This window comes from Oryctolagus cuniculus, chromosome 10 (assembly GCF_964237555.1).
Source record: "Oryctolagus cuniculus chromosome 10, mOryCun1.1, whole genome shotgun sequence".
NCBI lineage: Eukaryota > Metazoa > Chordata > Mammalia > Lagomorpha > Leporidae > Oryctolagus > Oryctolagus cuniculus.
The window spans coordinates 96,901,553-96,915,691 of record NC_091441.1 but is presented as its reverse complement, the minus strand read 5'-3'; the positions used below and the strand labels follow the sequence as shown (position 1 = coordinate 96,915,691).

At 57.9% G+C, this 14,139-nt stretch overlaps 1 protein-coding gene across 2 annotated transcripts in view; it reads right to left on the bottom strand.

Annotated features, from left to right (window-relative positions):
- Nucleotides 1-14,139, bottom strand: part of STIMATE (STIM activating enhancer) — a 38,402-nt gene that overhangs the window by 4,445 nt on the left and 19,818 nt on the right. For both annotated transcript variants that reach the window (XM_008260802.4, XM_070050726.1), the window contains exons 2-7: nucleotides 9,437-9,485; nucleotides 7,415-7,510; nucleotides 5,562-5,683; nucleotides 2,135-2,247; nucleotides 1,209-1,286; nucleotides 64-213 (exon numbers count right to left, since the gene is read on the bottom strand). In XM_008260802.4, the coding sequence (XP_008259024.1) occupies nucleotides 64-213; nucleotides 1,209-1,286; nucleotides 2,135-2,247; nucleotides 5,562-5,683; nucleotides 7,415-7,510; nucleotides 9,437-9,485 (608 nt within the window). The remainder of the gene's footprint in view (nucleotides 1-63; nucleotides 214-1,208; nucleotides 1,287-2,134; nucleotides 2,248-5,561; nucleotides 5,684-7,414; nucleotides 7,511-9,436; nucleotides 9,486-14,139) is intronic.

Sequence of the window (14,139 nt, the reverse complement as noted above, 5' to 3'; positions counted from 1 at the left end):
AGCCGTCTTGACCTGGGCCCAGCCTCCCCTCGCCGTGACGTGACATAGCTAGGGAGGCCCTACCTCGGCCTCGGGCTCCTCGTGGGACGCGGCCCTTCGGTAGCGGACCTTGCTCCCGTTCCTCGAGTCCTGGCTGCATCCCCTTTCTTCCAGCTTAGCTTTCGTCTTCCCCTTCCTCATGAGGAAGTTGTCCACCACCCAGAACATCAGCGCCTGTGGGGAGGACACTGGTTACCCCGCGACACAGCGTTCTCAAAGCTCAGCGCAGCAGCCCCAGTCCACCCAGCTCACAGAGCTCACAACCAGGGCGAGACACCTCACCCACCCCGACCATCTCCCAGGGGCTTAGAGATTCTGTCTCTCTTTCCTTTGCTTTTTTTTTTTTATATATTTATTTTCATTTTATTTAAAAGAGAGAGAGAGACAGAGTCACACAAAGATCTTCCATCCACTGTTCCACTCCCCAGGTGCCTGTAGCCAGAAGCGCAGAACTCACACAGGGTCTCCCACATGAGAGGCAGGGATGTGAGTCCAGGAACCCAAGGACTTGAGCCATCCCTGCTGCCTCCCAGGGTGCACTGCAGTAGGAAGCTGGCATCAGGAGGAGCTGGAACTCAGACCCAAGGCTCTGCTCTGGGATGTGGGTGTCCCAGCTGCTGCACCAAAAGCCCACCTCGCTGCTTCAGTTTTCTTATGAGCAACAGGAAAGAAAACCCAGGCCTGTTCACCCCCGGGTGTGGTGGAAGCTGGTGCGGCAGCGACACCTGCTCCGGCCCCGCTCCGGCTCCTCGGGCCAGGCTGCACCATCATCTCAGCCCCGGCTGCCTCACCATTTCTGTCACTATTTCCCAGCTTCTAGACACTGTCCTCATGCTTTTCTCTTTGAGATTTGTGGTCAGAAACACCCAACAGTGGCTCATCTGAAATGATGATCTACAAGTTGGTGTTATGCACAGGAGGGCCAGGGCGTCCCCGGCAGGGAAGGCAAGACCAAGTTCCCAGGGGCCTTCATCTTCCACAGGGTCCTGGGGGGAGGGGGCTGCCTTTCCAAGATGCAATCCCACCTTTTCCAGGTCTGGGAGTGGGGGCAGGGAGGTGACAAATGGACACACAGAAATGCCTGGGGTCTAATCTGTGAGTTTTCTGCTGGACTCAGAACTCTGATGGGGAGGGGGCAAACCGGGCAAAAACTTTAACGTGGCACTGACGTTGACAAAGAAGGGGACGATCAGCATGACGATGGCCAGTTTCAGGTCTGGGTTTTCAATGGGGTTCAGTAGGGCCACCTGCAAGGAGAATGCACTTGGTGAGGTGGGGAGGGGCCACACACAGGGTTGCCCAGCCCCCCAGGCTCCCAAGAGACCACGCTGGGCAGTCAGTGCGGCAGGGGCTCCCCCTCCTCCGCGGTGAGGACCTGCAGGGCGCAGTGGGCTTCCAGCTCCTGAGCCAGAGCAGACAGTGCCCCGGAGAGGGACAGCAGCTGGATCCCCAGGGAGGAGCGTGGGTTCTGGGCAGCGAGGCGCCAGGCCACTTTCTAGTGGAAACCCTGCACCCCAGCCACCTCCCAGACAACAGCTCCGGAACGCCACGGCTTATTCCTTGAAACAAAGAAAGGCCAGCCACAAAGGAAGCCAAAGGGAGACCAGGATCTGAGCCACTTGTTCCTGAGGGCTCTCTGGCTGGTCTGCTGTGGTATGCGCAGGAGAGAAGCCATGGGGGTTTGTCTGTGCAGCCCTGGGGCCAGGCCTGGGAACCTGTGGGCTCACCAGAACCCCAGCATGCCTGGTGGTTAACGATCGCGACACCTGTAAACTCAACATTTACACGCTCTGACCCTGAAGGACAATGTTGGCTGGTGAGTGATCTTGTGTGTGCGTGCAGGTGTGTACGTGCGTGCACATGTGTGTGTAGGGCTTGTATTTCCAGCAGCTTTACACGCCCCCAGGCATCAGCAAGGCAGAGTTGTGTAAATGAAGGGGTCGAGTTAAGGCACTCCTGAGTGGCGCCTATCAGACCAAATCCAGGGTACAACTCGAGGAGTGAACATCCAGACGAGGCTGGTGTCGAATTGGTGGGGGAGGGAGTGCTGTGGGCTCAGCTCGGCCGCGGGCTGACGCAGGGGCAGGAGGCAAACCTTTTTCCACTGCAGGATTAGGAGGACGATGAAGACGACGGACTTCTCAAAGATCATGATCACGATGTAGAGCGCGCACTGCCCGGCCCAAGCTCCGCACTGCAGAGGGTCTCCTGCAGGATGGGGGGGGGGGGGGGACGGGACTGAGTCACACGGCCACGGCCACGGTCCCCACGGCCCCTCCCGCACCCCACAACACTGACTGAACGGTGCTGAGAGCGCCCCTGGGCCCTGGCAACCCCGCCCTCCTAACGCACAAAACAAGTGCTCTGAATAAAACCAGAGAATTCCTAATTTGGAGACACCAGAATGGCCATTTCTTTTCCCCACGAGATGCTAAGGACGGGAAAGCACTAAAGTTAGAAAGCGGTAGCTGCGGAGCTTGGGAAGCGGGCGTTTTCTGTCCGCTGGCAGTGGAGGCCGTGTGAAGCAAGACTGCTATTATTATCTGTGTTGACTTTTCCAGGCCTGGTGCTCTGCTTCCCTCCCCCCGCCCGCGCGGGCTGACGGGTGGATTTTGAAATGCGGTCTTCAGCCTCTCTGTGGCCTCCCGTGTTTGTGCCTCAGCGCTCAGAGCGGAACCCTGACCCTGGAGGAGTGCAGATCCTGACTTGCATGGGTCACAACGAAACACCCTCGGGGCGAGCAGGTGGGCCAAGGCCATGCTTGAGAAACCCCAGAGGCAGGCGGTCTGCGCCGGGGGACACTCAGGCCCTAGGGGCCTCCAGAGTGCTCCCAGAGGGTCCCCACAGAGGGTGGATGACCAGCTCCTCGGGGGTGGGGGGGATGATCCTGTGACACACAGAACCCCCAGGCCGGGCCCTAGGCAGCCACACTCAAACTGCAAAACCCAGGGGAGAGTGGCAGAGGCCGCCCCTGGCTGGCCCCAGAGGCTGTCCGAGCTGCCTGACCACGGCTGGTTAGCAAAGGGGGCAGGGAGGTAACATTTCAGGGGAGGCAAAAGCCCCCAGTCTGGGCTATGGGAAGAACACGCGGTCCCGGAACAATCCGGCTTCTCCTGTGAGTGCCGGCCGCACGGCGGAGGCAGCAGCGAATGCCTTTATGCGGCCGTCATGGACACAGCACAGGGCCATTCCCTTTTCTGGAAAGCCGGGGGAACGAGCAGGGCCTCTCTGCGGCCTCCTCTCTGCGCCCCAGCCACTGGAGGCCCGACCCTGCCTCACTGCGCAGTCGGGAGCTTCGCTCACTGTCCTGGCCTGACTTAGGAAACGCTCTCAACCACAACAGACGAGGTGGGTGTCCAAGCCACGAGGAAAGACTGGGCACGGTCAGACAGGAAGTGCTACCGGGAAAGGCTTCTGAACTGGGTAGGGCCGGCTGCCGCGCAGGCGGACACGTGGCACCGCTGTTTGCCATCAAAGGAACATCCACTGGCTCCCAGGGTGCTCCTCACTTTTAGGCGGCTGACAACAGAGGCCAAGAGCCCTCCCCTCGTCTGCCTCCCTCGGCCAAGGCTGCACACCTTGTGAGGGGAGCCGACCTGCTGTTGCTGGCTCAGGAAACACAAGGGCCTGAGCCAGGGAAGGCAGGCGGGCCACGAAGGCCGGGAAGGGTTCGAGAACAATCTCCAGGCAGCCTGCAGGAGGCGCCTGCCTGATCGTGCGTGGTCCAGGGGAGCCCCACCCGGCACTCGGACCACGATGGCCAGAGGGTTAAGCCATGGCGCTTTAAGCCACTTGTTCTGCGACGCTTTGTTACAGCAGTGACAGACACCAACAGCAAGGGGCAGAAACCAACAACCACAGGTGACCGAGCAACCTGTCCTCAGCCGGGGCAGGGGCTCAGGCCAGTCCTTGGTGGAGGGCAGCTCTCTCTGGAGACCCCGCGGCAAGAAGACTCCGGGTCCCAAAGGTGGAGGTGGCGGTGAGGCCAGGGGTGGAGGAGGAAGTGAAGCACTGCCCTCCTCCTGCCCGCCTGGCAGTGCCCGAGGCCTGGAGGGCGGGGACCAGGCCCGCTGGGCTCCCAGGGCACTGAGAGCCCCCAAGCCCCCAAGCTGCCTCAGTGCCAGTCGGCCACAGCTGAGTCCAGAGTCCTGCCTTCCAGACGGGATCTCTACAGCAGGAGGAGGAGGAGTGGGTGTGGGAGGGGGTGTGGGAGGGCGGGGTATCTGGGTGCAGACGGCATGATGTACCCCCTCCCATCATGCGCTGGCTGGGCAAGCTCCGCGTGCCACCTAACTCCCCCGGGGGTGCGCTCTGCAGACGGGGACACCACCGTGCTGGCTCACACACACCGTAGTCTGTTTCCGCCTGGCAAGCCCAGCAGTCAGGCACAGGGAACTCCTCAGGCTGTCACCTGACACTATCTTAAGTCGGTGACTCACCAGGTGGTCAAGTGACCAAGCTAAGACAAGACCTCCTCGGGCACATCTCCCTCCAGTGGAGAACATTATTTAAGATTTCTAGAAACACCCAAGCCAGTTCTGCCGTCTCCCTCTGAACTGCCATTCCCCCGGGCATCCTCAGCCATCTGGGAGTTGAGTTGTCCTGGGACCCAGAGCCCTGAGCTTGTGGGGAAGTGAGCAGGAAGGGAGAGGGGGCCCAGACAGGCCCCCGGCACTGCCTCCTGTCACGACCATCTTTCAGCGACGGCTCCGACTGGCGAAGGGCAGCTCCTGCTTGCAGACAGCTCAGGAGGTGGAGAGTGCTGAGGGTGCCCCTCAAGCCTGTCCTGTGACCCCAGAGGGCAGCGAGCACCTGGGGAGGGCATCTCTCACCAGCAGCCCCTGCCGAGGCCACATCGAGCTGTTTCCCGTAACCTGGGCCGGTGTGAAGGCGCTGCTGTATTCTGTATTCTGCGGGGTCTGACGAGACAGGAGTGGGTCCCTGCTGGGGCCAGCACCCAAAAGCTATCTGTTTTAAGCCGTGTCGCTGAGTGAGGATGGACCTGTGTCCCGGCAGACAGGGATAGCGAGGCAACCTGGCCCTAGATGTGTACCTGCTCCAGCCCCAGCTGTGCGATCTGTGTGCTGTCAGAGGAATGGCGTGACCCCAGGACATGCAGAGCCTTGCAGCAGAGAGGAGGGTGGGCCTCCCACCTCCCCACTGAGCATTCCCAGGCTGAGAGCTGTCCGTCTCTAACATGGTGGGCAGGTGAGGAGAGCTCCATGGAGACTGGCACCATAAGCTGGCCTCACAGCCCTGCAGGTAGGATCACAGGTGCCTCTGGTAGGAGCAACCACTGGCCGCCCCGCCCCGAGTCCAAGGTGCCTCTCTACTCCTTCTACCATCCTTGCCACAAACCTGAGAGCCTGGCAGTGAAGTGGGCATCATGCCCCCAAGTGGGCACTTGGCCCAGAACCAACCCCTCCACCAGATGGAGGGGACAGCCAACAGGTGCTGAGCCCTGCCAGATTTAAAGGGCAGGCAGCCCCAGCACACCCCCTCTGGTGCCCGTGGCGTGTTACCATATTCGCCGAAGCGCAGGGACTCCCACTGCTGCCACTCCACCAAGACGCTGACGGCGCGCACCCCGGCGTAGATGAGCAGCATGCCCACGGTGGCGTCCAGGAGAAAGTTGATGAGGTACCTACGAGGAGTGGACACACTGGCGGTCAGGGGGCTGCGGGCTGGGGATGGTGCTTCCAGGGAGAGAGGGCAAGGCTGTCCTTGCGTGGGGGCTGGCCGCCGTGACCGTGCCCACACACACTCCAGGACAGAACGAGGACGTGCACTCTCGTGAGGAGGGGACCACTGTGGGAGAGGGGAGGGGACAAAGGAACTGAGAAGTCCCCGCGTGTTCCTGCCAGGAGAAGGCTGAACACAAGATAGGGCACTTGGAGGCGGGCAAGGAAATCGAGGGGAAAACAGAACCGACCAGGACGGAAGGAAATGAGTAAGCACGACTGGACGGTTCGAATGCTGTCAGTGAGGGGCCTGCAACTGTGCTGTGGCACCAACGCTCAGCCCCTAGCAAGTCCCAGCAAGGAACATTTGCACCCATTCAGGACGCAGCTTTACAGCCACGGCCAAAGGCAAGATGGCGGGAGGAGGCCGTGGGGGAGATCAGGCACCCCGCTGACCACGTGTTCTGAGGTCGGCTTCCAGGTCTGACACAAAGCCTCTGCCCTCTCCAGACAAGACCCCCACCCTTAACAACAGGCCCGAGCCTAGATCTCCACGACTGGGCTGAGCACAGGCTCCAGCTCTCCCCAGCAGAGTGGGAGGGTCATGGGCTCACGCAGACCGTCCGGAATCCCTTCTGACAGCCTGGAGACATGAGGCCCGGCTGCTGGGCGCTGGCCAGTTGTGGTGGCTTGAGCCACTCTGCAGGCTCGCAGCCGCTCACACCGCCAGGCGCTGTCACTGCACTCTAACCCCAGAGGCAGAGGCTGTGCTTGGGACCCCAGGGCCACCAGACCAGGGCCTCTGGCCTGCCCTTCCTCTTTCAAGTCACAAGGGGTCACTCTCAGACCAGTGACGAAAGGAGCAGCAGCTGCTTCTGATTCAGGGTCTCCTCTGGCCCGAGGCTCTGTGCGCTCGGATACGGATACCTCACTGGTGTCCAGAGCTCCACGCACCTGACTCCTTGGAGCACCCAGGACCCATCCTGCAAATAACCCATGGACGGACACACTGGCTCATGTTCACCTACACGACTCACTGAGCCGTGGGTGCCAGGCCTCGAGCATAAAACCAGAAGGCTCTATACTCTGTACTCAACAGAGGTGAGACAGAGAGATGGCAGGACATCACGTGGGTTCAAGTCCCAGCTCCACCACCCCTGGGCTACGTGAACCTCTCTGTGGCCGGTTTCCCTGACAGCAGAATGGGCTTAGCCAGAGGATCCATCTGGCCAGGGCTGCCGGCAGGTGAAGGAGGCAGGGGACAGAGCCAGAGAGGAGGCGGTGAGTCCCCTCAGCCACGCCGTCTCTATGAGGGGCCCCGTCCAGGCCCTGTGAGCCAGGGGCTCAGCAGGTCATAGCCTGACTGTGGCTTCAGACAGACAGCTCTGAAACTGTGTGAACGGCACCATGCTGACAGGAAAGGGGACCCACACTCCTCGGGTCACAGAGGTCAAGAATGGTCAACAACAGCTCTGACCTGCAGGGTGCTGTGGGGGAGCTGGGGGAGCCAAGGCACAGAGCAACCACCCCCACGCAGAGCCCAAGAGCCCAGGGACAGCGGCATACGAGCTTGGGGTAGGGGCAGCACACACAGGACCTCAGCTCAGGGGGACACAGCGCAGCGCCCTCCCCAAGCCAGAGAGAGCAGGATGGGTGCAGAGGGCAAGGGCAGCCCACGGAGTCAGTACACTCACAGTGAACAAGGGTCCTCTTCCGTGAGATCTGCTAGGTACACGTTTGCAAAGTGGATGAAGAGCATGCCTATGGCTTGTTTCGAAGTGTCTAAAAACCTGTGCGAAACAGAAGTGACACTGGTTAGCAGCCTGATGGGAGTGGGGGCGGCCAGCTTGGGAAGACGACCAGTCTACACCAGGTAGAAAGCCAACAGGGAGACACCCACCTTCCAACGACCAATCCTGACTTCTGGGGCCTACAGGACCAAGCTGGGGGTAGCATTTCAGCTGCCTTTCAAAGTCTCAATAAACTTGCCCTGGAAATTCTTACAGGGCCCTCGATGGATGTCATTTAAAGTACGTGTGTTTAATGCTTCACCTTTCGTTACTTCAAAATAAAACGCCCAGTCTGGTCACTGTCTTGATGGGGCCCCAGGTGCCCCACTTTAAAGGGCCCCATCCGAAGTCACTCAGCACAGGTCGCACTGTGTGCACACGCGTGAGCCTTGCACAGATCCAGCACGGCAGCGGACGCCCTCACAATTTTCAACTGCTGCTACTCAAGCAAGTCAGAGCAGGTGGCCTCCTAGAAGGGGCCAGAGAGGAGACGGTCCAGGTTCTGCGGGCCACATGTTCTCGGCCACACCAACCACTCAGCCCTGCCGTGGCGGCATGAAGGCAGCTGCAGATGCTGCCCCTCCAGCAGTGGGTGGGCCTGCAGGCTGGGGTGGGCCAGCCCCCCGGGCGAAATGCCAAGCTCACTCAAACAACAGTAGCCACCCTGTCACCCCGTCCGCGTGGCAGGAACGTGGGGGCGGGCGCTGTGTTCCTTTAGTCTCTCCTTTGCCATGATCAACCAGAACTCAGTCCACGGTCACCTGTCTCGGCCTCCAGCTGGATGCTGGTCATGGGGTCTCAGGATGGGAATGGACCATGGTGAGTATCCAGACCCACCCTGTGACCGAGGCTTAGAAATCGCGCCCTAAACTCACTGGCCAGGAGTTCACACACAGAGTCCAGGTCGCCCCCCAGCCCCAGGTGGGAGCCTCCCGCTCTCAAGTTCTGAGTTCTGTGAGCAGTTCTAGCAATGTTTAAAAACACATTTATTTATTTGAAATGGTAGAGAGAGAGAATATCTTCCATGCAGTGGTTCACTTCGCAAATACCTACAATGCCAGGACTGGGCCAGGGTCTACCACATGGGTGGCAGGAACCTAAGTACCTGAGCCACCCTCCACTGCCTCTGAACTACATTAGCAGGAAACTGGACTGGAAATGTAAGAACCAGGACTTGAAGTGGGCTCTCCAATATGCGACAAGGGTATCCCGAATAGTGGCTTAACCTACTATGACCAAACACCTAAGGAACCTGTAAGGGGACCCTTGACTTCGTAGCCGAGTTGAACAGAAGAGTGGGGACCCAGAGGACCCATTATCTCGACTGGCATCCAAGGTGGGGGGCAGCCTTGGGGAGAAGAGCCCTCGACTCCTGGGGTCCCCAGGTAGACAGCGGCAGAACCGAAGGCAACGACGGGACACTCGGTGTCTGGAGTGAAAAGCTGACTGACGTGGGGAAAGTGTGGCGCTGGAAGTGAAGCGGGCAGGAAGTCGTTCCCCTTTATCCTAGGTCCGAGGAAGGCTAGTTTTGGGGAGGGGCACTCACACTGTGTGTGACGCGTCTGATTTCAGACTGGGTTTGTTACACACAGAGACTACAAAAGCCCAGAACCTCATCTAACAACAGCAGAGACAAAGGGGCCTGTGGCAGAGACTAACGCATTTGTACTACCCTCCATCTTCCAAACCCAGAAGCTGAAAGTTTGTAGAATAAAGGTAGGCTGCTCAGATGTCGACAGAAACAGATGGACTTGCATTTATACAGAGCTCCTCAGGTCAGCTGTGTAAGGGCTTCCAGACCCTTTATGTTAGAGCTAACTTCTCCATCCACCCCCTACCCATTTCAGCATCCCTATGCCCCACAAAATCCCACAACCCAGCACAGTCCACAGCATGCTAGGAATGAGTCCGTAACTAAACACGTACCATATCCTCCACGGCCGCCTCTCGTGCTTTGGTTCTCGGAAGCGTTTGACTGAAAGAGAAGAGAGAAGTCAGTGCTTTCCAAGGCAACAGCATCAGGCGCACCGCGTCGGTCCCCTCGCGGTCTGCACCCTCTCAGCTGTGACGTCACACAGGCCCTACCCTGCTGAGGACCAGCACCGGCTTTCAGAGCTGGGCACTAAGGAAGAATGACTCCTGGCAGCAGGCACAAGCCCACATGTCCTTCTGCTTTGTGACAAAGCTCACTCAGCTAAGCACTGGAGAGAACGAAGCAGCACTCAGCTGCTTCTAGCTTCTGGACATGTTCTACCCAAGGACAAGGCCACACATCCACACACACACACACGCGCGCATACCAGGTGCCTGCTCCAAGCCAGACACGGGCAACACAAAGGCAGACCTGACTGTCTGGCAACTGGGGGACAGGCACACAGCCACAGCGTGGTAAGCAAAGCCTGTGGTGGAAGGCCAGCTGGGGCCTCCCGCCTTGGGGGAAGGGAGATGGTCAAGCCAGGCCCCGAAGGCCAGGTAAGAGTTTGGCAGAAGGACGAGGGAGGGGAAAGAAGGTACATTCTGGCCAAGCCAATGCCAAGAACGGGCGGCTCCAGGGATACCACATGGCAGGGCATATCTGGCAGAAATTCAGTTGGCCTTCGTAACAAGGGAACCTGCTGGGGCAGTAGCAGGCAAGAGCTGACAAACTGAGCAGGGGCCAAAGGAGCGGGGGTCTTGAGTGCTGGGCCGGGCAGCCTGGTAGGAATTCTGCGGGAGGAGCTCGAAGAGAGCCACAGCCAAACGCCCTCAGCGTGGATGATGGACGGCTGGAGGAGGACGAGGCTGCGGTCCCAGCTCTGGGCAGGGGCACTCCAGCCACCGGGTCGGCCACCGCCCAGTCATCCTCAGTCTGCGTCTGCAGACACAGCCGTGCCAACAAGAGGAATAGAGTTTCAAAGCCACACGTCCACCAATGAAGCCTCGGCGTGCACCCACACGACGATTCTATCTATTGAACCAGCGCTGCCTGTGTGAGGCGGGCGACGCTCTGGAGGGACGGTACTCCTGTTAGCAGGCAGGTGCCGCCAGTGCGGGGCGGGGTGGGGGGGAGGGAGAAGGTGGCAACCAGCTCAGTAAACCTGCTCTCTGGGCAAACACGGGCAGGCAAGGGCTGCCTGAACGGAGAACAGAACCGCACATCTGGTGCTCAGAGACACGGCGCTCGAGGGGGACTAGGAAGCAGGAGGGGCTAATGTGTCACAGATCCAAAACTTCAACGCTGTCGGAGATTCTGAAGTTGGGGCCAGAGGTTCCAGTCAACCAAACGGCTCTCGGCGCCGAAGGCTCCTTCCCAGGAGCAGGCCACGAGGACCGGAGGGACCAAGGAGAGCCATTCAGGATACAACCGCCTGGAGGAGAGCCCCTGGCCTGGGCCAGGGTCACTGCGCTGTCCAGGGGAAATCTGTCTTCACCCCTACAAGACAAAAGGCGTCAAACTGCTCCCCAGGACAGTGCCCGTGTCCCCAGGAGACGCACTCAGAAACAGCACAGTGGCTGCAGTGTGTTTTCAAACGGTTAAGGGGGTAGCTGCGCATTACCTAATTATATAATTAATACACAGTATAAGCACTATAATTACAACATATGCGATTATGTAATAAACCTATTATGCTATAACACTATATTGATGTAAGTGTACACATATTGAGAAAGGGAAGCAAACACGGTTTTACAGGCTTATTATGGGCTGTGTCCCCTAAATTCATATACTCAAAAGCCCTAACCTCTGGCCCTCAGTACACAGGGGTGTTTAGAGAGGTGGCCTTCAAAAGGTTATTAAGGCTAAATGAGGTTCTGTGGGTGGGCCCTGCTCCGATCGGACCGGTGTCCTGCTAGGAGGAGAGGACACAGCTGTGTGACTGCACCAGACCATGTGGAGGCACGGGCAGTGGAGACAGGTGAAGGTCTGTGATGTTTTGCTACACAGCCCCAGCCCACTGATCCTCGGGCAGCAGGGTGGGCAGTGAATCTCATGGAGGCCCACCGGGGTCTCTATGACAGCAGGACTTAGATTTTTCTGCAGACAAAGAGTTGGTGGGGGAGGCGGTTAGGAAACATGCTCCAGAAGAATGAACTAGGACAAACATCCAAAGCTGAGCTTGGCAAAGTCTGTGAAGATCTCCAATGCCCGCGGCCCTCCCTCCTGCAACGCCCTGCCACACAGATCCCACAGGTGCGGCTGCAGCCGTCCGGACGCACAGCGGCGTTCCCTGCAACATCGCCAGAGCAAAACCCTGGGAGGGAGCCAAAGCGGAGTACGCCAGCACGGGCTCGGCGGGCATACCTGCCATGGCACATGGACGCCACGTCACACCACGCAGCTGCTAAAAACAAGGTAGAGCTACACGAGCAAATACAGGACGATTTTCAAATCGTGTACATGCTGCAGAATATGCCTACTGATTCTGTTCATGTTTTCTCACATATTTATTTATTTGAAATGCAGAGTTAGAGAAAGAGGGAGAAGGAGAGGGAGGGTTGGAGGGAGGGGGAGGGGAGAGGGAGAAAAAGAGGGGCAGGGAGGAAGGGAGAGAGAGGTCTTCCATCTGCTGGTTCATCTTCCAATGGCTTCAATGGCCTGGGCTGGGGTGGGCCAGGCCAAAGCCAGAAGCCAGGAGCTTTTTTGAAATCTCCTACAAGGGTACAGGGGCCCAAGTACTTGGACCACCCTCCCAGGCGCATTAGCAGGGAGCTGGATAGGAAGTGAGCAGCCAGGACTAGAGCCAGTGCCCAAATGGGACGCCGGCCCTGCAGGCAGTAGCTCTCACTACGCCACAGTGCTCGCCCCTCATGTTCATTTAGAATGGTATATATACTTATTCATTCAGTTGATAGAGTGATGGGGAGAAAGAGAGTGGTGGAAGGGAGAGAGTGAGGGTCCTCCATCTGCTGGTTCACTCCCCCAAATGCCTGCAACAGCAGAAACTGAACCAAGCGAAAGCTAGAAGCCAGGAACTCCATCCAGGTCTCCCACACGGGTGGCAAGGACCCAAGTATACTTGGATCCTCTTTCACTGCCTTCCCAGGTGACTTAGTTGGGAGCTGAATCCTAAGTGTAGCAGCAGGGACTTGAACCAGCGCTCTGGCGACTTAATCCTCTGTGCCACAACATGCGCCCCTTTAATGGTGTTTATTTCTGCTGCCGTTACACATATTTTTTACCCTATTATCCTAACAGGATACCTAAGTGATTATTTTTGTTGTTGTTATTTATTTTTTCTGACAGGCAGAGTTAGACAATGAGACAGAGAGAAAGGTCTTCCTTCCATTGGTTCACCCTCCAAATGGCTGCTATGGCTGGCGTGTTGTGCCGATCTGAAGCCAGGAGCCAGGTGCTTCTCCTGGTCTCCCACGTGGGTGCAGGGCCCAAGCACTTGGGCCATCCTCCACTGCCTTCCCGGGCCACAGCAGAGAGCTGGACTGGAAGAGGTATAACGGGACTAGAACCCAGGGTGCTGGCGCCGCAGGCGGATGATTAGCCTAGTGAGCTGCGGCACCAGCCCCTAAGTGATTGTTACAAAGGGCTACTTCTGATGAAAGGAATTACAGGTCAGGGAGGCAGACTTTTTGTATCATTCTGAATGGTTTAAACATTCCTTCATGTATTTGTATTGCTTTTATTTCAAAATCTAGAAAAGGCAACCTTGGTTTGGGAAGTTGATGCAGCAAAGCAGGACCGAGACCTGGTGTCATTCATCGCTGGGCCTTGGGACAGGAACGGAGGATGTTGTGCTGGGGCAGCTACACACAGGAGCCCGCGACAGAATTCAGGTGGATTCACACTCTTCTGGAGGGGCTGGTGTTGCGGCATAGTGGGTTTAGCTGTCTTTTGTAATGCAGACATCCCACGTCAGAGTGCAGGTTCAAGTCCTGGCTGCGCTGTTTCCGATCCAGATTTAGGCTAATGCACCTGGGAGGGAGAAGACTGTCCAAGTACAAGGGTCCCTGCCGCTCGTGTGGGAGACCCGAATGGAGATTCTGGCTCCTGGCTTCAGCCTGACGCAGTCTTGGCTGTTGTGGGCATTTGAGTAGTGAATCCACAGATGGAACCTTTCTTTCTCTCTCTCTCTCTGCCTTTAAAAAATATATATGTATACGTGTATATATATGTATATGTATATAGGTATATACATGTATGTATGCATGTAAAGTATAGCTCCTGTCTTCATCTCCCTTCCTCTTTCCTTGGAATATTCTAGAGTCAAAAATCTTTTTTTTTTTTTTTTTAATTAAAGAAAGAAGAAATACTAAGAGAACCGCTCCAAGTATGATTTGAAAAGGAGAACAAAACAGGGAAATTCACCCTCCGTCCTGTCTTGTGAAGGGGCCCCCTGTGTGACAAGGCCCACTGGGCAGGGGAGGAAATGGAAAACCTGGGCCTCCCTCACAAGCGAGAGGAGGGGAGAGGAGCCAGCAGGGAGCAGCAAGCAAGGGGCCACGCGGGACTGCTGCCTAGGAGCCCGTGCACCGGGGATGCTGGGCCCACGGTCAACAGGCTGGCTCCGGCTACTGTGCCGAGAGCAGCCTGAAGGGGCAACACGGCAGCAGGGAGACTGGTTAGAGAACACGACAACCTAGGGCAGAAGGACCGCAGGGCCGGCAAGGACGGAGGACAGGTCGGACCCGCGTGG